Source organism: Juglans regia, chromosome 7 (assembly GCF_001411555.2).
Source record: "Juglans regia cultivar Chandler chromosome 7, Walnut 2.0, whole genome shotgun sequence".
Lineage (NCBI taxonomy): Eukaryota > Viridiplantae > Streptophyta > Magnoliopsida > Fagales > Juglandaceae > Juglans > Juglans regia.
In genome coordinates this window covers 46,767,603-46,792,852 of record NC_049907.1, presented here as the reverse complement: position 1 = coordinate 46,792,852, position 25,250 = coordinate 46,767,603, and the positions used below count along the sequence as shown (strand labels likewise).

The window sequence follows — 25,250 nt, the reverse complement described above, 5'->3', positions numbered from 1 at the left end:
TCTAATGACGCTATTTAGTATTATTAGATGACAAATGCGTATGAAATTATGAATAACATTTGTCAGTTTAAGGAGAGTAGATTGCAAAGACAGTTGGAAGATTCTGACAACGAACCAGAAGTCCAACACGTGGCATCTTCGAATCAAATCCAATCCGTTAAAACCAAAGGCGCCAACTCCGGCGCTTTATTGAATCTTAAAATCATTCGGTCTCATCCCCACCCGCACAATCGGCGATAATGCACACTTAATAATAATAATAACAAGACGTAAGCAACAATTTTTCAAGATTTTTCCTTCGTTTTCAATAAATCTTGAAATTTTGAATAAACATTTTTCAAATTATAAAAAATACTCTATTTCAACTTTTTAACTTTTTATCTTATCATTATTTAATTATCCTTCAAATACAAAAATTAAAAATACTTTTATAAATATTATAATAAGAAATACTTTTAAAAAATTATATTCAAATATCAACCAACTTATCATCACAAACCTCATCACAAAATTTACATTCAAAAAAGAGTAATATTATACGTCATATTCTCATTCAACTTTCATCCTATTATATAAGGTATTGTATATTTATTACTATTAGATAATAAATAATCATTCAATAAAATATCATCCAATGGTGATAAATGTACTATATCTTGCATAGTATGATAAAAATAAGATGATAATATAGTACATAAAATTTTTCTTCAAAAAACATATCATTTAAAGAACTTTGCTACTCATCATCTGTACACCACACACTATATTTATTTTTATTTTTATTTTTTTTAATTTTAATCCTACTAAACTAATTGGGTCATTCTACTCATCATCCCTACACCATATACTTATTAAGAAAAAAATAAAATAATAAAAAAATCATATATAATGCATGGCATAGGGATGATTTGAGTATAAATTTTCTTATTAAAAAAGTTCTCTCATTATTTAAAATCCAGCAAAGTGAACATTGTTAAGATTTTAACCAAATAATAAATGTGGGCAAAACATCTAAATAATTACTTCAAATTCAGTCACAAGTCCAAGGTTAGAAGAAAAAATATTTGCATCATGAAAGATTTCTCATTAATTATTATTTCTTAATACTATTAAAGTAGAGTAATGTTTAAATAAAATAAAGAAGTATTTAGAGAAAGAATAAATATTCTCAACCTCTTAACACTCCACACTTCACATTATTTTTTATTTTTATTATATTTTTCTTTTATCAAATATTTATTATATAAATAATGAATAAAAAAATTGAAATAATTTTAAAAAAATAAACTCAAAAAAATTTTAAAAAATTAAAAATTTAAAAAATTTTTAAAAATATGAAATATGGAGTTTGATAAAAGTTGTATAGAAAAATGAGAAATATGCGGAGATAAGTGTTGATACAAATATTTGAATTTCTCTATCAGCAGATCACACGCTCTTACGAGGCGCGTGAATGGAAAATTTTAATCTGCCCATGGCTTTTTACGTCAGAGCCCACAGTCAACCCTAACCCACGTCCGGTTTCTACAGACTAACCAACGGCAGTACTCTAATTTGTCCACAAATAAAACCGTAAATTACAATTAGCCCATACTCCCCCAGCCTCCTTTATATACCCACTATTGCCTTGCACTAGGTTTGCCGGATCAATCAGCCAAACGGCGCCGTGACATTGTGAGGGATAGAAAATTCTGTTGAGCCGTATGCACCAAATGTCTTCGTCTTCCAAATCCATCGTTCAAGATTCTGATGCCTTTCAGAGATCGTTTCCGTCGATATACTCATCCTCGTCGGCCTTTGCTTCCTCGACTTCGACCTTCGCCTCCCGCTCGTCGACATTCTTCTCGCGCTACTCCACCATCCCCAAGCCCGTCAATCTCCACGGAGTCAGCCCATGCTCTCCCTCGTCGTCTCCGTCCGTACGGTTTTCGATAGAGCGGCCTACCTCTCCTGGCCGTTCTTCGATCTCCGTGAGTAAGCAAGCGAACAACAATGCGGTGTCGTCCAGCAAGAAGAAGGCGTGCACTTGTTCCCCAACGACGCACCCGGGCTCCTTCCGGTGCTCTCTGCATAGGACTTCGGCCACGCGGCATGGCCATCACCATGGAACGTCGACGTATCACCTGAATTTTCGGAGGTCGGCTATGACGAATTCGCTGGTCAGGATCGGAGGAGTTGAAGGTGGTGACTTGGTGAGGAGGGCCTTGTCGGCCCTGATTAGGCCCTCCTCGCACCAGCAGCGGCGCCGAGCCGCGTTCCACCCGAGGCCAAGCCGCCTCTCGGCCATGTCCACAGCCGAGGATTCTTGAATTCAGTCGCTAAGTTGACTGGGGAATCACTCGGGAGCTTTTTTTTACTTTCCTAAGTAGCAGGTAGGACAGATGAGGAATTTTCTGTAAAGATTTGAGCGGTAGTTGGTACAATAAAAAAACTCTCCACGAAGAATTTCAAAGAAATTAACAGAGTTCTTTTTGGTTAAACAGGACAGATCGAGTGAATCTTTGTTTTGTTTTTTTAAATTTTATTCAGAGATCAAGCTTTTCATTCTTGAAATTGTTAGATGTTAGGAAGTAGCTTTTCATCGTGAACTGCGTGATGGGATTACGAATTTGGCGGGCAAATTCGTGGATGTGAATGCGTATATATGAATGCAATTTTTCATTATTTCGTGTAAACAATTTTTCTTAAATTTGGATGTATACATTTAGATTGTTGTGGTGGGAATGGTTGAGATGATCATGAGTTTAGCTAATTTAGAAAGAGAACGCTATTATTTATCTTGTATTTTATTGTTCTCAATCATCAGAGATAAAAGAATATCAGCAATGGAGCATTCTTTATTTTTGGATGGCATATTAGACTTGCAATGGAGCATTCGGAATCGACCAAATTGTCAGTTTTTTTTTTTTTTTTTTCTTAATCACAATCATTTGCATCCATATATTCGAAGTCTATAGATCCCAGTATGAATCAAGGACAGGTTGGGTTGGTCTTGGGAATGGTTGGAGTTCGCAGAACAATCTTATGATCAGCCGCTTGTTGAGTGATGCATTAGTCTCGTGGGTTGATGGTAATTAGATTCATTTAGCATTTGAAAATGAGAAAGGTCATTATATTGGAAAATCCTAAACACTAGGTTACCATTTCACTTTTATTCGTGAAATAAAATGTGACACATTTATCATCATTAAAATAAAAATAATAATGAAATTAGAAGTAGTGATTTTATCATTTACTTACTTTTACCGAACATATTTTCTTATTGAATAATATTATATATAGTTAGAGGGTGTGCAAGTATCCCTACACTCTTTAAAAAAATTAGATAAATATAAAATTTACATGAAAAAATATATTTTTTAATGGTGAATCATGTTTTTTATTTTAAATATAATATGCATGCGACACTTACATATCATAAGGCTATATTTAACATTATTGTTTTTTGTTATATTATTTATTAAAAAGTAATGTTATATACAATTTGAGGTTGTTCAAGCCTTGCACATTCCCTTTGGAAAAAATTGTAAATTTTAGCTTATAATAAAATTAATATTATAATATGGATATTAGCAAGTATAAGTATAGGTTTTGAATTACAATCTCAATAACAAAAATATAAGTATATTAAAAAATACTAATATTACAATCTAATAATAATAAAAGTGTGATTGCGAATAAAAATCTAAACGAGTCATAATGGGTTGGTTTTACGTTAATCGGGTTGACCCGTTAATGATTCATTTATAAATTGTGTGTTTTGACTAAAATTTGTTAATTTCGTATCGTGTTCGTGTTGAATCTACGGATCGTATTACATATTGATATTCTAACTTTTTTTAAAAAACAGAATATACAAACTGCATATTCTAAAATTGTAAATATCATTTTTCTTTACCAAAAATCGCAACTTTATTTTTTGCCAGGCAACAACGTCAAGAAGGATTGAACTGGGGTAGCGAAGTTATGGTGATGAACGTCTCGTAGGTAGGCATCCATTTACCATATTTTTATTTCTGAACCCAAATTCCAAATTCTCTCTTTTTGTAAACAATTATATAGAGAAATGATATTTATAATTGTAGAGTGTACAAGCGCCATATAATCAATTTAGAAAAAAAAAATAGTAAATACGAAATTTACATTAAAAAAAATTAATTTTTTAATAATAAATTTTATTTTTTTAAAAAAAATTACACAACATTTACGTACTCAACTATACTCAATTATATAACATGTTAAAGATTCCCTTTCAATTGTTTTTTGTCCAAAGAGAAAAACATACTAATTAACAATGACCTGCTGCCTGCACCAATAGTAACAATTGACAAACATCAACAATAATAATGAGAAATTTTGGTAATTGTTCCCTGCCCCCAAACAAAAACTACCAAAAAAAAACACACACAGTGATAGTCAATAAGTATGCATGAGCCCATGTTTCAAGGGAGGAGACATGTTCATGGGATTGTAGAAATTGTTTAGGCAATCTGGAACATAGGTTAAGATTAGTAGCGTGCTCTTCTGCTGACTGGGCCTTACTTCTCTACTAAAACCTTTATGGCCCAAAGTAAAATTTCTGTCGGCCCGGACCTCCTCGGCCATAAACCCATAAACAGCTTGCAAACCCCAAACATTTATGAAAAAATAATTAAAATTCGGCATTTAAAAGTCGGTTTCATAGAATCACGTACTCGATTTGAACTCTACCTCTCCTTCTCCCCACCCACCCAACGTCTGTCAAGTCTAGAAGAGTCCACGTTTAATTAGTTTAGAGACGTTTGGATTCGAAAATGAGTTGAGATGCGTTGAGATCGATTATAAATAGTAATGAGATGAGTTATAAATAGTTGTGAGATTTATAAGTTAAAGTTGCTGAATAATAATGAGATGAGTTGAGATGAGTTGAGATGAGCTGAGATGTCCTGCGAATCCAAACATCTCCCTACACTTCGACTTCGTTTGATTGACAGCTTTGGTTGAAATTAACTCAATTCAATCGAATTTTAAATTGAATTTAATATTTAAATTTTAAATTTTAAAATTATTAAAATTATTTTAATTTAAAATTTATTTACACGTAAAATTTATAACTTTTTTTAATTTAATAATTTTTTATATGTAAGACTGACAATCTTTTTTAATTTTTTATCTTAACATCTAAACATATTTAAATTTATCTTAAATAAATTCTATAAAATTTATTCTATCATCTTAATTTATTATTATTTATAAATAATTTAACTCAATTCAATTCAATTCAATTTATAAAGGTAACCTTAACGTGTGACCTTAATTGTTTGAGCTGTTAACTCTCACATGTCATATTGATAATTACTCCATAAAATGGGGCAAATAGAACTAATTCCATAAATCCCAGCCAATAAACTAAACTAAACGTGTTAATGGATAAGACAAATACACCACAAAAAGTGGGAATCCTGCTGCACAGCTATTGATACGACCATCCCATCAAAGTAAAACGACAACAATTAATTATAGGTGTGGTCCTCTAAGCAAATCCCTATCTTCTCCCTACATCCACAGGTCAAGACTCAACACCCTAGATTGAAGTGCATTCCAATGCATCTACCCACTTCTCCAAAGAGTACTGGTACATACAATCCTGTTGGTGGGACTACATGCGAACGAATGGACTTTTCAGTCTTTTACCTTACAAATTATGATGAAATATCAAAATTGCCCTTATTATATTTTCCCTCCCGATAGAATTTCAGATCCTTCCATTTACAGAGCCAACCCCAACGCCGTCGGCCACCTTCAAGCTCCGTCCACCACAGTCGACGTCAGCTTTTCCTCCATTATCTTCAGTCGCCACAACGTAAACCATCTTCGACACCATTGTAGCGCTTACGCCTGTTCCCCGTATGCCTTCATTTTGACTTGAGATCTTGATATTCAAATTCAGATACTGGGGGAAGCTCCATCCACCACCTTGCGATCTTTGTCTTCAGCCTTTTGCCATCGCTTTCTTGGGACCAATTGTCCAATATAGAGCTCTCGTTGTCATTGTTCTTGGCAGTCAAATGAGATGAAGTCCTTTGGCCAGAGCTCTATTTTTTAGTCTTGACTTTCATTAGATCCCAATACCCAACTGTCGATTTGTTGAGAGCTCTATATAGGGGCATGCTACGAAAGGTGTTGTCAAGGAGCATGACACCGACGTTGAGAATCCCTTGTGGGCGACCTGATGGGTGACGAACTTGGAGCGCCACCAGTCTCATTGTTGCTTTGCCTTCATTGCGAGATGAGGGAGGGAGAAGATTGCTAATGAGGACACGGAAGGTACCAACCAGTGTGTCACGCAACCAAGATGAGGCGTAAATCTCGATCATGATGGCTCCAAGTCTTGAGCTGACACCAAAGTAATCTCTAAAATTTGGAATTTAGAAACAACCATGGTAGTGGTGCTGGCAATGCTAATGGGATGACAGAAAAAAAATGACTAACAACGATTGCACTAATAACAGATAGTTGAAGTTAGGGGTGATAAACGGTCTGATCGGACCGAACGGACCGACCGTTTCGGTCCGGACCGGATCGGACCGAGACTTAGACCGGTCCGGTCCGGTCCATATTTTAGAGGACCGAAAACATTCGGTCCGGTCCACGGTCCATGGTTTTTTCGAACCGGACCGGACCGAATGAAAAAAAATATATATTTTATATATAATAATTGTACAATTAACAATATAAATTTTTAAATATATTATTAATACTTGTTAATATTTTATAAATTAACAATATTTTATATATATATATATTCATCTAACCTATCACTATTAACAATATAAAATTTTAAATATGCTATTAACACTTGTTAATATTCTATGAATTAATAAATATATAATATCAATTAGTTAATTATATAGTAATTATATAAATTAATAATATAATTTTCATCTAATTTATTATCATTGACCATATAAAATATTTTTTTATTGAGTTTGTTACATAATCCACATTAATAAGTCACTTAATTTAATTTAGTATTTTAAATAAATTTTTTTATTAATTATTAAAAAAAAAAAAGGCCGAACCGACTGGACCGTCCAGTCCGGTCCCTTTGGGTGTTCGGTCCGGTCCGGTCCGGAAAAATGATGGATCGAAAATTTTCGATCCATCGTCGAACCGGACCTGACCGTTTGCAGCCATAGTTCTAGTGGTGATATATATGTCCCTATAACTTTTTAATGAATCTGAGGTCTACAACTCATTCTTTTTCTTGTTTAAGCCATAATGTGTGGAGTCTGGAGAGAGTTTTTGACCATGATTTTTTGTATTTTGTGAAGTTTTGGATTGAGGAGAACAGGGCAACGGGGCTTTATTGAAGGGTTGAAGGTCATGTATTGTTAGAGGTTTATTACAGTTGCGGTTTTTTATGTCTATCTGATCCGTAGTTTTGTCTTGAAAAAAAAAAGAAGCTGGAATCATTTTATTAAGTGAAACGATCTGTTTCATTAAGTCGTGCATGGGGAGGCCTTGAATAAGGACTGCACCCAGAATTATTCATTCTCTGTGCATCACAACCTGGTCATTGAGGAATGAAAAAATCTTGGTTGTAGCTACTATTTTACTGTATTCAAATTGTATACATTATATGTCACATGAGTAGCCATTGATAATATAGAGATGAGAGAGATAATGAGAGAGAGACCCAACGAGAGAGAGAGAGTCCGAGATGAGAGAGATGATGAGAGAGAGAGCAGAGATGAGAGAGAGAGAGAGAGAGAGAGTCAGAGATGAGAGGGAGAGATCGATATGAGAGAGAGAGAGAGTCATATATGAGAGAGAGATTGAGAGTGAGAGAGTCGAGGAGAGAGAGAGCCGGCGAAAAAAAGAGTTGATGAGAGAGACTAGAGAGATGATTAGAGATGGGGTAGCCGTCTGTGTGTTTTGCAAAAAAATAAAATAAAAAAACTGGACCACATGCATCTACGTAGTGTATGTATTGTGTGTACCACTACAGTAGATACTATATAAAAAAACTCTTGAGGAATTAGCATGGGTTATAAGGTTCTCTCTTTAATACTCTGTTATTAGACAACCATATATGAATAAACGAGACAGAGTAACTTTTTCTTTTTGCTTCAATTGTAATAACAAATATTTATTTTAACTTCACAAATTAACGGGATTTTAAATTTCTTTTTAAGTCATTATAATTAAGATGAGATGTGGTTATTAAAACTTGGTTTGGATAGTGAAATAAGACGAAATGAATATTGGATAAAATATTGTTATAATATAATTTTTATTTTATAATTTTTAAAAATTAAATTATTTATTATATTTTATTTATAAATTAAAAAAAACTGTAATGAATAAATAAGTTAGTTTCACTAATGAAACCATGCCTAAGTATTGAAAAATATATACTACAACCATTTAACAAAAACATCCTTACATTTTTAACCTAAATTATCAAAGCTAGAAATATTATAACATCAAAAGTCTGATTCAAAATATCGAAAGAACTAATTTTCAAAAAAAAAAAAAATGATCGAAAGAATTAAAATCAAGATAATTTCAAAAATGATTTTAATTCTTTCGATCATTTTTTTTATCGAAAGAACTAATTTTAATAAAATGTAAGTTATTTTGTTATGTTAATATCTTATTTTCAAGATAATTTCGCGCCACAAAAAATAGAATATCAGTTTTAATAGATTGGTGTGGAAAATTTATATTAAAAAAATCCGTTAATTCTAATCCCTCACGTCCTCACGTTTATTTTTATAAGCATGAAAAATAGTAATATAAACTTAAAATAAATAAATTTATTAATAATTACTTTTTTAATTATTAAATAAAAAATTAAAAAAGTCAATAGATAACTTTTATTGATTCAAATTATGATTCAAATAATATTTTTCATTTTATTCACTTTTTAATTTTTATCTAAATTCATCTCTCTCAATCTAACAGTCGGGGGCCTTAAACTTCATCTTTGACTGAGGGCTGCAGCCTGCAATTGTAGGATGGTAGATTTGCCGTTCATATTAATATAATTGCACCCGATGCAGCTTCTTCTTCCACGTTGATCTTTCCGACCCTTTAAATTCTCTCTTTTTCCCATCAGAATGATGCTCTGATCATCTTGTTAGGCAAATTACCCATATGATCTCTTTCTTTCGATCAGAATCCATGGCAAAGCTCTCTCTTTTCCATTTCTGACACTTCTGTTTTCCAACATACTGTCATACTCTCCGTGTGTTTTCACGTGGTACATAAGTGAATAATAGTGAACCCAATGCCAAAACTAGTTCTGAAAGTAGGAAGCAGACCGCCATGGGTGGGTTTGGCAGCCGCGGTCTGGGTCCAAATAGCGGCTGGAAATTCCTACAACTTCCCACTCTACTCCTCAACACTCAAATCCGTAATGGACTACAACCAGCAGCAGGTGACGTTGCTTGGAGTGGCCAACGATATTGGAGAGAGCGTGAGTATTCTCCCTGGTATTGCCTGCAATAAGTTCCCTCCTTGGGCTCTGCTTTTGGTTGGTGCCTCGCTGTGTTTCTTAGGATATGGTGTTCTATGGCTCGCTGTTTCCCAGACTGTTCAGAACCTGCCTTATTGGCTGGTAAGCGATCCCTTCATCACTCTATTCCGATCTGATTATTCATTATTTAATTTCAAGAAAAGAAAAATCTTTTCGGATACTATATGAACTCGATTGCCTAAAACCACTAGCTGTTGAGTTAGTTTTGTCCAGAATTGAAGCTTTTTGGGTACCCGATTTAGGATTCAACTGTTTTGGCACTATTGCTCAACAGGTTAATTTGTCTTTATGCAAGCCTTTTTGAAATCTATTATCTGAGACAACTGACTGTTGAGTTTAGTTTTTCCAATACTTTTTTTATTTGTATTTCTTACATAACCTCGTGTATTCCTTTTTTTGTTGTTGCGGTGGGTTGAATTCGTACCGTCAGAATTTAATTGCATGAAAGAACTCTCTCGTAAATGAGATTAATCAAAACATTAGTTTTTAACCTGTTCGTGCATTTGTTTGTTTTGAAAATATTGCTGGATGGATTCAATTGTTTTACTGCTCAGGGTTTGATTTGTCTGCAATAACTGTCTTTGAGCATACATATTTTTTTTTCTATATTCTGGTTTGAAAAAAACGCATATATCTTTACATACCCATTTTTGAACTTGATCGTCCAATAGATTGTAATTATTTCTTGGCGAGGATGGGTGCGGAGGGGCGTGGTGGTCAATGGGGGTCTCCAACAGAAGTTCCCTATGGACTTAAAGGGATATTGAGGTTAGAAAAGGCAGGCCTCCCCAATATTCGTCTGGTTTAATATGCCTCTGGTCTGGTTTTCTTTTTGGTGTTATTGGTTCTGGTTTGGCCTGGGTTTGCTCTGGTTTCTCTCTGGTCTTTACGGTTTGTCTCTGGTTTTTTATATATATATATATCTTGGCCTGGGTGTCTTGGTCCCAGCCACATACAGTTTTTTTCTGCTTCTATAGTCTCTTGGCCTGGTTTTGGATTCATGAACATATGTAACCCACAGGCATAATGTTTTGTTACCGAGGTTTTCCTCTGCCAAAAGTGAGGGATATTAATAAGATGAGGAATGTTTATTAAAAAAAAAAAAAGAAAAAAAAAATTGTAGTTATTTCCTGAACCGGGTTTGTATGAAAATAGAGTTTTGGTGGTTTATGCATGAAGTTCCGTTGATGATTGCTTGATCATAGCACTTCATGTGTCTGGATATTGCCAACATCTACACCTTCTGTTTGATTATTGGGTATTGCAAAATATCACTTCGGGAGTGTTCCAAACGGCTACATATACCTAGTGATGGATGAAATCTTTTTTTTTTTTTTTTTCTTTTAATCAGTAAATAAAGATTTTATCAATGAGGAATAGGCACAGCCCAAGGAAACAGGACATATACAAGAGCAACACCTAGGCATGATTGAATAAGGATACAAGGAATTCATGAATATTCAAACCATTAGAATCTATTACAATCGATCAATGGAGTAAACTGTTATAAAAGAGAACTATAAGCTCATTCATTGATCTGTGATTGCTTGGACCTGCAAAGCTTCTTGCTTTCCTCTCCCTCCAAAGACACCACCATAGACAAATGGAGGCCAAAGCCCATCCATCGCGCTCTCTCTCTTTCTCTCCCTCTTCTCTCTCTCTCTCTATATATATATATATATATTTTTTGAAAGAGGACATAGTCCTAATTTTATTAATAGCCCTCACTTATGACGAAGGAATACTGTAGATATATATATATATATATGTATGTATATTTGGTTTTAGTCGATTTTATAATCCTGTTATCTGCATGCAAACTACAGAGCTATGCAGTTCATTTACCCCCTTGAGCTGTTTGCAGTCACAGCTAATTTCATTTGTTTCCATCATAACATCTCATGCCTTAAATTTTTGTGGTGCACTTTGCATTCAGAATCCTGTTATTGTTATATACATATTCCTGCCCACTTAAGAATATGTAGTTATAATGTGCATCATCTCCAATGGCAGTTATGGCTTGCGCTATGTATTGGCACCAACAGCTGTGCATGGTTCGGCACAGCTGTGCTTGTAACCAACATGAGAAACTTCCCTCTGAGTAGGGGCACAGTTGCTGGCATTCTTAAAGGTTATATCGGGATCAGTGCTGCAGTGTATACAGTAATATGCAGTATGGTGCTAAATGACTCAGCTTCAAAACTATTGTTATTCCTAGCACTTGGGCTTCCTTTTTTATGTTTAGCCATGATGTACCTTATTCGGGCTTGTACTCCTGCATCTGGAGAAGACTCTTCAGAGCATGTTCATTTTATTTTCACGCAAGCTTCTAGTGTTTTGCTTGCCATCTATCTTCTCTCGAGCACAGTGATTAGTGACACAGTTTCTCTAAGTGGCACTGTTTCCTACATTTTAGTTGCCATAATGGTTATACTTCTGATGTCCCCCCTTATAATTCCTGCGAAAATGACATTTTTTCCTGCAAAGAAACTGGGTCCCCCTGTTTATTCTTCAGATGATTTAGTTGGTTCAACCCAAACAGATCCTTTGTTAACACCAACTTCATCATCTACACATCTTGGAAATTTCCATGAGAGTGAAGATGCTTCAGATGTGGAAACACTTCTTGCTGTTGGGGAGGGGGCAGTGAAGAAGAAAAGGAGAGCCCCCCGTAGGGGGGAAGATTTCAAGTTCCGTGAAGCTCTAATCAAGGCTGATTTTTGGCTTCTTTGGTTTTCATACTTTCTTGGGGTTGGTCCAGGAATAACAGTTCTAAATAATCTGGCTCAGATTGGGGTGGCATTAGGTGTTGATGATACAACCTTGTTGTTGTCTCTCTTCAGCTTTTGCAATTTTGTGGGTCGTCTTGGTGCGGGTGCTGTTTCTGAACACTTTGTCAGGTCCTTCCTCTCTCTCTTTCCAATTGGTTACTTGTTTTTCGCAATAAGACTTGATTTTCTCTTACACACAAGTGAACCTTTGATTCCTCTTGTGTTTTGAAAGGGGATATTTTCTTGCTACTTTGTAAGGCCATGATTTTCACTAGATATGAGACTGTTTCTTGCAGGTCGAGAACACTTCCTCGCACATTTTGGATGATATGTGCACATATTGTAATGACCATATCTTTCCTTCTATATGCATTATCCCTCACTTCGACTCTCTATATTGCTACTGCTCTACTTGGAATCTGCTATGGTGTTCAGTATTCTACGATGGTCCCAACTGCCTCTGAGATTTTCGGCTTAAAGCATTTTGGCATAATATACAGCACAATGGCATTAGGCAATCCTATTGGTGCAATCCTTTTCTCAGCTCTGCTTGCTGGTTATTTATATGATGCTGAAGCTGCTACACAAGGAGGGTCTACCTGTTTAGGTTCCAATTGCTTCAGGCTCACTTTCCTGGTTCTGGCTGGAGTTTGTGGGCTGGGCACCATCTTGAGCACAATTCTGACCATTAGAGTGCAACCGGTCTACCAACTGCTTTATGCTGGTGGTTCTTTTCGACTTCCTCAAAATACAAACTACTGATGATGTGGGTTCCTAGTTCCCGAGCTGAGATGATTGAGGTGTTCCAATGTTGTACAGGTATGCTTCCATAAGTTAACTACCAAGGGAATATCCGAGGTGTGCCTTTGCAAATGTACTACTATTACTTGTGTGAAAATCTGCTGAGCCTCCCTCACCCCCAAGGAGATGATTTATTCAGGGAAGCTTCAATCGAAGTCATTTGTTGTTATTACAAAGTTTGGGGGCTTAGAGTAGATGCCTCACATTCATATCGACATTTGCTACATTAGCCTTTTGAGGAACTGTACTTATTATGTATAAACACAATCACATTTCATTTTTGAGGATAAATCTTCATAATTTTGACATAAATCCAGCTGCTACATCTTTAGCTTAGTTAGTCTGCTATCAGCTCACGTACTATGTGAGACTCCATAGAATTCTGAAATCACACCTTATATAAATCCTCTTGCTCTCTTCCATTCTCAAGGGAAAAAACCATGCTAGAATGCTTTCAACGCATTTGTTTACTCATTGCAATCAAGCCCGTTTGGTAAATATTTCCCGACTAAAATGACCAAAGACGGGACAGATCCCAGATAAATCAACTTGTGTACCCTTCTTTTATGACAATCGAATTACATTTGGGTCAATCCAGTTTTTGTCAGACTCAGAAAACTTACTCATACATGTTTCGTATATACTCGATGGGTCAAAATTATCAACTGAAGTGAATATGTCGAAGGTAAAAAGAAACTTAAAGTCGTACAGAGTAATTTTCACCAACTCATATGAATAAGTTGTGTCGGTCGTCGTCATAAAAAAATAAAAATCGATGCAGTTAACCATTCTTGAATCTCAGCAGGATGGGGTGAAAGTACCGGACATTGCACGTTATCATTCTGCTCACCTCACGATTCACGAACACATTAAAAATACTAGTGCTCTTTTTTTTTTCCCTATCTTTCAATAAAGTCATTGAAGATACAAAAGCAGGGGGAGACAATCTCATTACTGAAGCAGACCCTTGGGTGCTAAAGTCTGTCGTCAGGATGATCCCACCATTAATGAAAAAAAAAAAAAAATCTAAAAAGACAAAACAGCTCTCTTCTGAAACACAACCAAAACTCTCTGGTGGAAGAACCCAAAAACCCATCTCTCACCATTGAGAATTAACTCCACAAAACAAGCCCCATCCAAAAAAAAAAAAAAAAGAACGAAAAGAAAGAGAGATCAAATGCGAAATACAAGAGGAAAAAACAGAACAGGGAGGGAAAACTCAGGTGGGTTTCAAATCCTGAAACATGGTATCCCACCTGATCTCTTCAGCACCGGCGGACCAGTACCCGTCGTCGTTGCCGTCCATCTTTTCCTCCTTACGGAGATCATACCCCAAAGGGCTCGAAAAACTATCTAACCGAAGAGGCCCTGAAGCAAACACCATAGGACTCCCATTTGTGAGCAACAACCTCTCTTGTTTTACCGTCGTCAATGTTTTGTTCCTCTTCAACATGGCTCCCTTCCCTCTTGTTCCATAATTGGGCCTCGGCACAAGCACCAGAGCCGACTCCTCACGGCGAATCCATGTGCGGATGCAATTAGCCAAGCACCTTTTTGTCTTCCTCATGGCGACGAGAAGCCTTGATATGGAACGCGGTCTTCCTCCCTTCTCCTTTCTAGCAAGCTTGAGGATTTCTAGCCTGTGCTTGGCTATGGAAATCCCCATGCTTTGGAGAAACTCATGGTTGAAATAAATTATGTCTTCTTCTTCAAGCTCATTGTGAGCAAAAGCGAGACCGTACTCGTATACTAGCGACGGCTCGAGGCCGGTTTTAGATAGCCATGAGAACCAATCCATGGCTGGCTAGGAATGATGCGAATGTGTGTTAATTTTGTCTGTGATAATTTGAGAGAGAGAGATGCGTATATATATATATAAAGTTGAAGCCTTGAGGGTGTATAAAAAAGAGGGCGATCATGAAGTTGAGGGTGACTTGGACTTTATTTGGGCGGTCTGGTTCTCTTGTAATTTTGATGTTAGTTGAAGCTTGAGAGTGACAAAAGAAAAAAGAAAGAGCAGAGAAAGTGGTGTAGGGTCTGCATGGCCATGTTCTGTTCCCTCGTTTTGTTTTAATATTATTTTTATTTTATTATTTGAAAAGATTGAATTGTTTATTTTATTTTATATAAAGATTTAAAAAAATTATAATGATTAGATAATATAAAATAAGATGAATCGAGAAGAATTATAAAACTAAACTAGGTGTAATGAAACTTTGAGTGTTCCTTCCTAGCGGAAGTTTTTGCCATCAATCACGGCTTGGCCGAAAGAGTAATCCGTGGGACACGCACTACCTGTTTTTTTCCAGTGTGAAGAAGTTGCGAGGAAAGTGGAAAAATACACTCCAATTTAAAACTCGGAAACCTCTTTGGCCAAAGATGGAGACAAGGGTTTGGTTTTTTGTTTTTTGTTTTTTTTTCTAGGCAAGTTTAGTATTTTATAAATAAATTAAAAGATTACAGAATATAAATTTCAGCGTGGTAGAAGTCTGTTAGAGTCATTCCAAAACCAATAAATACATCACAAAAAAAAAATAAAAAATTCTAAAGTCAAGTAAATGGCTCGCACCTATGTCTCGTAGACGCGGCTTGAAGTGATTTTTATATAGTCTGGTTAAGCAAAGGGTTTGGTCAGACAAAAGCCAAGCAGTTTCTGTTCATTTCTACCAAACTTTTATGAAATACATATGATTGATGGAATTCCCATAATTAGTTGGCCTATATTACTGACCCATCATGTCATGTCATGTCATGATTTTTCTTCTGTTTTTGGCAACCCGTATCATGGGCACACATGTATATAGGCATGCACTACAATTCCATTCCTCAAATTTATAATTTCTAGGATTTGATGAATTCTAGATGCACCAATATTTCTACTGATCATTAATACCTCAAAACCCACTCCAGAATTCGATTCGTTCAATGCTTCAACTTCAAAGATCAGATTTTTCCAAGTATGGTCCAGCTTGACATTGACATTAAAGAAAAAAAAAAAAAAAACTTTTTCTTTTAAAAAATGTACAAAGAAATTGGCAACAATACAATGGACTGATTTATTCATAATGTAGAAAAGCTATATGTTCAGTGTTTCATATCTATATGAGAATCTGCTAATTTCTTTCGACTACTCACATGCATGCATGCATGCATGCGCTAAAATGTTTCCTACCAAATGATTTTGTCATATGCATATATACTTTTGATAGTCATGCATGCAACATTTTGTTTGAAAATTTGTCTCCTCATCAATACGATTTGTCTTGACATTTAATAGATCATGGATCCCTTATAGCTAGCTAGCTGATCAGTACTAGCTAACAATTGTCTCAAAAGGCACGTAGTACTACTACTACTAGCTAGTGCTTGCTTGCATATATGCATATATAGTTTTTGTTTGTCTCCCAACTTTTTCACATGCGCGCGGCCTTATTATAGTTACTTTTTGAACTTTATTTTATATAAAGAGATGATGATCTGCAGGTACTTGTAACTTACTTCACATGCAAGCCAGCCCTAATAATTAATTGAGTTTGGTAGCTAGAGATCAATACTATTACCTTGTGAATTATATATAAGAGGTGTTCTCTTGTGGGTAAAACTTCTAACTTCTTTTTTCTTAATAATGAGGTTTGGACTTTTTTTTATCATTATATAATATAAACAAAGATCATGATGAGTACGACCTAGACCTCTAGTACTTTAGTTTCAAATCCACATCATGAATCGAATCTAATCAGCCATGCATGCATGCATGGTTACGGAGGATAACGCAATTTTTAATTACACGCCCGTGAATCACCTAGCTCGATCGCTCTTTTTTGTTTTGATCTCATGAATCTTTATCACACTACTACATGCGAGTGGCAGCATTGTCATCATTTTCTGCGCAGATCATGAATTAGTAAGGTAATTATAGATCATGATCATGATATCAATATCGAATAACATGGATGGTCCTTGTTATATGCATGTATGTCGAGAATAATCTTCACGTGATGTCGGACCTTGTAAGTCACGTACTGATCATGAGGTACGTGGGAGCTTTTGATCTCAAGTGGGATCGAGTCATGTTATCTTTCACTATAGCCAGCTAGTTAGACGTTTCTGTTGCTAGAGTACTACCTTAAATTCACGCTCATAACTAGCTAATTAATGCATTAACATATTAAATATTTCTTTGGATATGCTAATTTTTTTTTTTTTTTTTATATATAAAATCATACGTGCACACCATAACAAGGGTGTTGCAACTTGCAAGGATATATTGCTAAAAATTAATTATGTCAGATGCGAGCTGCATGGCCTTCTTAATTCCATCAAGCACTTGTTTTAAACAAGATAGATAGATTAATAGATAGACTCCAATTACCTTTAAATATTATAAATTTAAGATCTCGTATGTTCTAATTCAAGCATATATAGCCTCAAAATTAAAAATGTCAGAAATAGTTGACCTCATAAGTCAGAACAAAATTAGAAAAACCCTATACATAAGAAACGATCGTTGACCGGGGAAATGGGGTTTTTTCTTTTTTCTCTGAAAAAAAAAAAGAGTAAAGTCATACCCTTAAATTATAGCAGAAATAGTTGACCCCATAACAGAATAATTAAAGAAAATGTGACATAAGAAACAAATACATTGATTAGAAAAAAAAAAAACATTAATATTTGCTAATATATAGTTATATACATGATCTACGGGCGGCAGGCAGCTTGCACTGTTGACTCTAATATTACAGGTTAGGGAAAGGGTTTTCTTGTGTTTGTAGGTCATAGCCATAGATCATAAGGAAAGCTGAAACGGGCCTCATGAAATTTGGACAAAACAGGATGATATGAGCTTCTGTACCATGCATGGTGAGAAACTTGCCATTGGCCTAATGGGATCTTGCGCTTGAATGCCAAATGGATCACCAATTCAGATCATGGATATATAATCTCCGAGTTTTGTGAAATTTGTTTCAAATGTTTACTGTGGGAGTAGATTTCTCCATTTTTTGATGGCCTGTGTTCTTGTGGGGATTATTGGTCATTATAAATTAGCTCAGTTGCTGAACAGATTACTTTCACTTCTAATGTCCTAATGGATTAGGAGGTGAAATGTCCTGCTTTATAGGACGAAACCATATCAATCTCCAAATTATGCCAGTTTGGGCTAATGGTCATGCACTCGTGATCCTAGATGGACGATAACTTTTTCTAAGTTTTTTTGTTTTCAATATCTTCCTAGGGTGGTTGAGCTGCATAAATACATCCACACATGCAGTGCACTCGCTCAGTCTGTAGGTTCCTGGAGTCCAGCTCCACCGTTTTGGCTGACCGACCTCCATTTTAAGCGCATCAGCCACACACGAGTCAACGACGATCGTTTTGAAACGGTTTATTACTGAGCACCACTGATCCCAACAGTTTAAAATTGGGCTGTCTTAACAATAGCCCTCATGATTATCCTTTCTTGTTGGAGCCATTTCAATCAAAAGATAGTGAAGATTGGGGTCAGAGAATGCCAATATGGAAAAGGGAAAACGACATTAGCCTGATCATTGAGATTTTGCGAAAATACGTCATTCTGTGGATTACACACTAACCTCTCTGAATCTATAAAAATATTGTACTGGACACCCTTGAGGTACCAAAACAAAAGTGAGGTATCGAATAATGTTCAAAAACCAAGGAGAAATGTTCTGGAGCTCTCTTCATACATGGACTGGGACCAGTTAGTTAACATTGATGAAGGATTACCATGGCATGTTAACAAGAGCACAAGAAGACAAATCTTGGGCCAAGAAACAGAAAATGATGCTTGGTAATGCAAGTTTTTCAGTATTCATTAGAGAAGCTGTTTTGTTTCTGAAGTATACAGTTACAACTTACAAGAGCATCTCCCAATAAGAAATAAACGTCGAGGAATTGAAGAAAAGTATGGCATGTCAATCCACGGAAAAGTTTACATGTGGAGGCTACGTCGAAGAAGATTCTCCTCTCATCATTCTTGACATGTCAATTCAACCTGTTACAGTTCTTCTACAGCATAATAGACATCGTATTTGGAACATTACCATGATGGTTTGACCTTCAATCGTCACATATTGAAGCAATGTATTATTAAAAGTCCCTGGCCAAAGACCCATCCGTCATGAAAAAAGTCACCCAATTTCATTTGATCTTTCGAACTTGCGTGGAAAATTAAGCAACATTGAACAGAGAAGTCGCACCCATAACTGCATAAAATTTCCAAAACAACACCAGCAAAAACCAATCCCATCATCACCATGAAAAAGTCATTCGGATTGGCTTTTGATGCCATAAATATTTCCGATCACTCCAACAATGCCAACTACTATAGCCAATGTTAACATCAGCCAGGACAAGAACTTTTCACCAAAGCTCAAACCACCCCCTTGCGGGCCTAACCTTAATGCTATAAGAGACGGGAATATAAACCCCAATGACACTGCCGTAGTTGCCCCTGTAAACTTGAAAGCAGTCCAAATGTTGGGAATCATAGTGGATCCAAAATAAATAAGTACCAATAAAATTGCTGTCAACCCTAAAGACCTCTTCCTACTCTCTACGAGTGGAGCAGATCCCTCAAACAACAAAGTATCCACTGTTTGCCGTAGGGAAAAATGAACAACTGGGAAAACAAGAACTAAATGAAGAATGTATCCAACCCGGACGATATAGTTCAATGCTGAACTGAAACGAATCCCAAGGTCCTTATCAAAATTGGTCAGTACATCAGATTCAGTACCCTGCCCAAATAATAGATACCCTGATACGGCGGTAAAAGCATAGACCACAATGCAAACTGCAGTCGTGATCCTCCCCACCCGGTTCATCTTCTGGGGAGACGGCCCTTCAAGCTCGTTATATATAGGCTGGACATTGAAATGACAAACATAAGCATTTGTCATAATGGGAATCACCACGAGCAAGTCCAGAATAGCCTTCTTGGACCCAAAATCCGGACCCATCCTTGGAGTCTCAATTTGCCCTTCGACAAGCTTGATAAGCGCAATAACACAAGCAACCACAACAAACACAACGGCAAGAGCCACTGAAGCAGCCGAAGTCAAGCTCAGTGAATCAATCCTCTCTAAAACACAAAGCGGTGCAAGAAACACCACAACCGCAACTAATATCACCAGCTTCCTCTGATCCCACACCCCATTCCCCAACCACTGATCGAAGACCCCAACATGATAAAGTGACCCCGACATCACATCCCCCATTATAATCAAATACACGACCAACACTCCTGCATTATTCACAATTATACAAATCTCCAAAAACATCCTCGCAGGCTTCCCCATCGCATGTTGCACAACTTCACCGTACGATGAGGCCTTACACAACACTGAAAACCTCACTAACAATTCGATGCTAATTTCCGACAAAATACCCATAAGGATTATCAAAACAAACCCAGGAATCAATCCAAGAACCTTCATTGCGGCCGGTAGGGCCATAATTCCAGCCCCAATAATTGTAGTAGTTAGATTAAAGACGGCACCAGAAATTCCAGACCCAGTTTTAGACCCATCATCAATAAGAGGATAATTATCAAAATCAAGATCACGATCATTATCAAAACCATCATCACTATCATTTATATTCTTGGAAGGATGTAGGTAACCTCTTTCTTCGTCAAAAGGGAGTAATTTGACACGGGTTTTGGGAGGGGATCTAGCGCTATGTGGATTGTTGTGGGATTGTATTTCTACATAAGAGTTTTTGGGTATAATGGAATAAGTGCTATCCATCTCTAAAATTATAAAACAAGTGCAATTAATACTGGGCGATCTCGGAAAGAATCCGCAGATCTTAGAAAAGGGAAATGGATGAAAAAGCTTGCCCCAGATTGGAGATGGAGAATATTGCACTGAAGGGTTAGAAATGGGTCGTTAAAACCGGAGATCTCAGGGTCGAAGTTTTCTCTCTCTCCGTCTCTTTGTGCTGGCCAATGGAAGAGATGGAGGAAGAGAAGGAACAGAGCGTTGGATCTTCTCGGGGAGAAATAGATTTTGCTATTGGTGACCACAGACCAACCGTATAGTTTTTAGTTAGCAACCGCGGAGTTTTTGTTTTGTTTTCAAAATAGTGGACACTGCCACATCATGCATGATCGATATTGATCATGCCATGTCAGCTGGAGCCATTCGAGATGATGACGCGGCATTACACGAGAGGCAACTTTTGAGCCACGACTTGTGAGCACGTGTATACGTAAGAAAATTTTATATATCAAATTTTTATTTTATTTTTATTTCATTACGTAACGTGTGATATATTTATTATTTTTGAATAATAGCTATTATTTAATAAAAAAATTCTATAAATAATACTATCGTCTCGTTATCTAAAATGTCACATATTTATCATTATAAAAATTACCTAATAATAATAAATATATCGCATTTTATATAATAAAATAAGACTATGCATGCAAAGTTCAAGCAATAACACATGCATGCGGTATCTATTGTTATGGCAGCCGACGAGAGAGATATGAAATAAAGTCGGTTGGGCCACTCACTGACTGCAGGCCGTGGATCTGCTAAAATATATGTTTGGGCCACCTTGATAGCTTTAGCCCAGCCCACAGAGCTAAAAAGACATATAACCGTAGTTTGTTCTTTGTTTGTGTACTTTTATATATAATTATATGAGAAAATATACTTACAACCGTGAATTGCGTAACCGCCGCGTAATCGCTTTGAAAAAAATGAATAAAACATGGGACCCACATGAAAAAAATTAATTTTTTAATAGTGGACCCCACTCTTTTTCAAAGTGATTACGCGGCGGTTACGCACTTCACGGTTGTGTGTAGAATTACTCTAATTATATATATTCTTATGGCATGGGTGAAATTGATTTGTTAAACTATGCTTTTAAAAAGTCTACCCTTTTTTTGGCCTTATGTTTAATTATAGGTGTCCTATAAAATTAGACACGTTACCATCATATTATAATCATATATATATATATATATTGATGTGATTTCCTTTTCCGTTTACGTGATTAAAACGTAGAACTCTTAACGACTACTCAATAAAATATTTTAAAAATATATATATGTGATCTCTAAGGACAGGGGTTTCTATCATAATCTAAACCCATTTTTTCTGTGATTTCTGGTCTTCCTTGGTTTTTACAAAGAGTGTCTTCAGGGTAATTCGGGGTAGCAAGTCAAGCAAGTAGGAGGAATGGATGATGACCATTTTTATCGGGGGAGCCCCTAATTAACAAATAATATAAATTAATTGGTGACGTCTCTATCGAATTACTTTAATTAACTAATACTCGTTAGTCAAACATATTACGGAGGATGAAATTAGGTTTGACGAGGATTGACATTGTCTTAATTAACACCCGTCGGATAGGTTTGGATAGCGAGATAATATTTTTTAATATTATTACTATTTTGATATTTAAAAATTTTGAATTATTTATTATATTTATATAAAAATTTAAAAAAATTATATTAATAAAATGATATGAGAATTTTATGTCTCATTCCGCTTGTCAAAACTAGACATTCTATATGCTTTTTCCTTATGATAAAACTTTACTAAAATTTTCCTTAACTTCTTTAAAAAAATAGAATGTTAACGGGAGTATTATTAAAATATATATATTTATTTATAATCAATTATTTTTTATTAAATTAAATTTATTTTTATCGTAAATAATCCAAATTCTTATTTTTAGAGCAGTCGCGGTGGCAGGGGATGAAATTAAAAAGTTGGGTGACAGTAGTAGCCATGCATGATGCTAAAATGCCTGTGTTAGATGACCTTGTCAAAGTTGAATGATAGGTGAATCGCGCCTGTTTTATATGCTAAGAAACATTAAAAAATCTGATAATGACAATCACCCACCACGACAGAATTTATACGTCATGTCGGCAACGATCGTTTTCTTTCAATTCTTTGTTTGTTATTTATAATTAAATCATGAATTTTGGAGTTATCCTTACTTAATAATATATTACAAGTATCACATCCAACATATTATTTATTCAATCAATAACCCAACAACAATAAGTTTTGGATCAGCCTGAATAAGTTCTTATTTTTTATCCGCCATTAAAATGTATTCTGTGTTAAAAGAAAGTACTAATATTTCAGTTTTATTTTTATTTTTTTATAATTATAATAAATATCTCAATAACTCGCGCATGCGTTGACACGTAAGATTTGTAAGTTATAAAATTATTGAAATAAAATAATTGAGATATAATATTTATAGTCTTAAGATATACATATCTCGTATATTTTTTTTAAGAAATTAAATAAATTTAAAATTTATGTGAAACAAATAAATTTAAAATTTATGTGAAACAAATAAATTTTTTTAATAACAAATCTTAATTTTTTAAATAAATAAATAAAATTTATATATTCTATAACTGTATCTAACATTACCGTGTATAGTCGTGCTGCATTTAGCCTTCGACGTGTAAGAATTTGAGTTGGGAAAAGGCTAAAAAACAAAAATGGGGTCTAATATTTTGACGGTCCACTCGACATATCTTTCGTAGTGGGCAACAATTTCTCTCTCCCCCTCTCTCCTTTGTCTTTATCTTTTTCTTTGTCCCCACCTCACCTTTGGAATCATATCACAATGTCAATATTATTATATATATATATATATATATATTTCCACCGTCAATATCTCGCATGCAGTAGATCAATTTAAACTCGAGAAAATAAAGAAACTTGAAATTAAGTTCATCGTCTCGAGTACGTACATGAAAAGAGATCTTGTGGCCTTTTTAATTAGATAAGTGTGCGTTGTATATATATAGTAAATGAATGGACGTGGAAAAGAAAGGACAAACGACGTTTGTGATAGGAATTGGGTGCATCAGATTCAAAAGAACCTCAGCCACATGGCATTATCATCGATACTATGGAGTGCTATAATAAATTTTATCTACAATCACTTTTACATATTCTTTTATACATTTCATTATGTGATTGATTGCGTATTAAAAAAAAATTAACATAACCAATCATATCAATAAAGTACATAAAAAACATATAAAAATAACTGTATGTGACATTATCCATTAAATATATACCTCCTGATCAACTGTGCACTTTTAGCTTAAAAAATAAAAGAAATTAAGATATTAATAGAGATTGATCGGTCCAAAATAGGGTTAAATAATTGAAAAGGGCTATCAATATCTCTCAGTAGGATTATTGGTATATATTTCCCTCATGAGCATGCAGTACTTGAGAAATCATGTACTATAAATATATATTATCATGTTTTTGAAGTAAGAAAATATGTGAAATGATATTTATAGTTATAGAGTATTCAAGTGCAGCGTATTTTTTTTAAAATTATAAATAAATATGAGACTTATATAAAAAAATTAATTTTTTAATAATAAATTTTAATTTTTTTTAAAATGAATATACGACGCTTACACAATTAATGACTGTATTTAACATTACTAAAAAAATAATTCTCAAGTGGCATATAAATATATTTATACATGTTTGCCTGGAATGAAACCAAAAAGATTCACGCATCATGGATTGGAACTTGGAACAGATGTCCAAATTAACAACCCAGCTGATCATGACCTAGCTATCCAAGTTAGGTGGGGTGTCTGACCCAATACCAACTTTGTGAAAGGATCATGATCTTCATGAGTTCATGTGTTGGACTATATGGCATATTATATATATATATATCGGAGCCAAATATTTATATGTTTAATTATAAGCTAATTGATTGTTGACACACACACACACACATATATATATCTGTCACTATATATGGTTGGATATGGTATGGGTATTGAAGAAAGGAATAATGGCCATTTTATGATGGAACACTCTTAATTAAGCAACCTCACACGTTGCTTTATAAATAATTACAGTAGCCTTTAATACCTTCGAGAAGATCAGTTATGCTATATATATATTATATAAATATATATATATATATATATATATATATATATATATATTACGTATGCTTTCATTGCATGTATTGATTTGGCATTACCTAATTAATGGTAGATTAACTACTTTACTTTTTTTAGAATAATAAACTATACAAAATTAATGGATAATGTTACATTAATACATGCAGTAGTACGGTAAGAGTACTACTACCGTATGATA

The 25,250-nt window shown here is 35.0% G+C and overlaps 4 protein-coding genes across 4 annotated transcripts; 2 read left to right on the top strand and 2 right to left on the bottom strand.

Annotated features, from left to right (window-relative positions):
* Window positions 1-1,646: 1,646 nt before the first annotated feature.
* On the top strand, window positions 1,647-2,669 carry LOC109018810. Its single transcript, XM_019000996.2, has one exon. It carries the CDS (start codon window positions 1,704-1,706, stop codon window positions 2,307-2,309), a length of 606 nt encoding a protein of 201 aa, XP_018856541.1. The 5' UTR covers window positions 1,647-1,703; the 3' UTR covers window positions 2,310-2,669.
* Window positions 2,670-8,961: 6,292 nt separating this feature from the next.
* Window positions 8,962-13,386, top strand: LOC108987545 (protein NUCLEAR FUSION DEFECTIVE 4-like). Its single transcript, XM_018960476.2, has 3 exons — window positions 8,962-9,604; window positions 11,537-12,423; window positions 12,591-13,386. Exons 1-3 carry the CDS (start codon window positions 9,275-9,277, stop codon window positions 13,054-13,056), a joined length of 1,683 nt encoding a protein of 560 aa, XP_018816021.1. The 5' UTR covers window positions 8,962-9,274; the 3' UTR covers window positions 13,057-13,386.
* A 516-nt stretch (window positions 13,387-13,902) lies between these two features.
* Window positions 13,903-15,002, bottom strand: LOC108987546. The gene has a single exon (XM_035692201.1). It carries the CDS (start codon window positions 14,891-14,893, stop codon window positions 14,315-14,317), a length of 579 nt encoding a protein of 192 aa, XP_035548094.1. The 5' UTR covers window positions 14,894-15,002; the 3' UTR covers window positions 13,903-14,314.
* A 3,896-nt stretch (window positions 15,003-18,898) lies between these two features.
* On the bottom strand, window positions 18,899-21,128 carry LOC108987544 (amino acid transporter AVT6E-like). The gene has a single exon (XM_018960475.2). It carries the CDS (start codon window positions 20,862-20,864, stop codon window positions 19,380-19,382), a length of 1,485 nt encoding a protein of 494 aa, XP_018816020.1. The 5' UTR covers window positions 20,865-21,128; the 3' UTR covers window positions 18,899-19,379.
* Window positions 21,129-25,250: the final 4,122 nt, after the last annotated feature.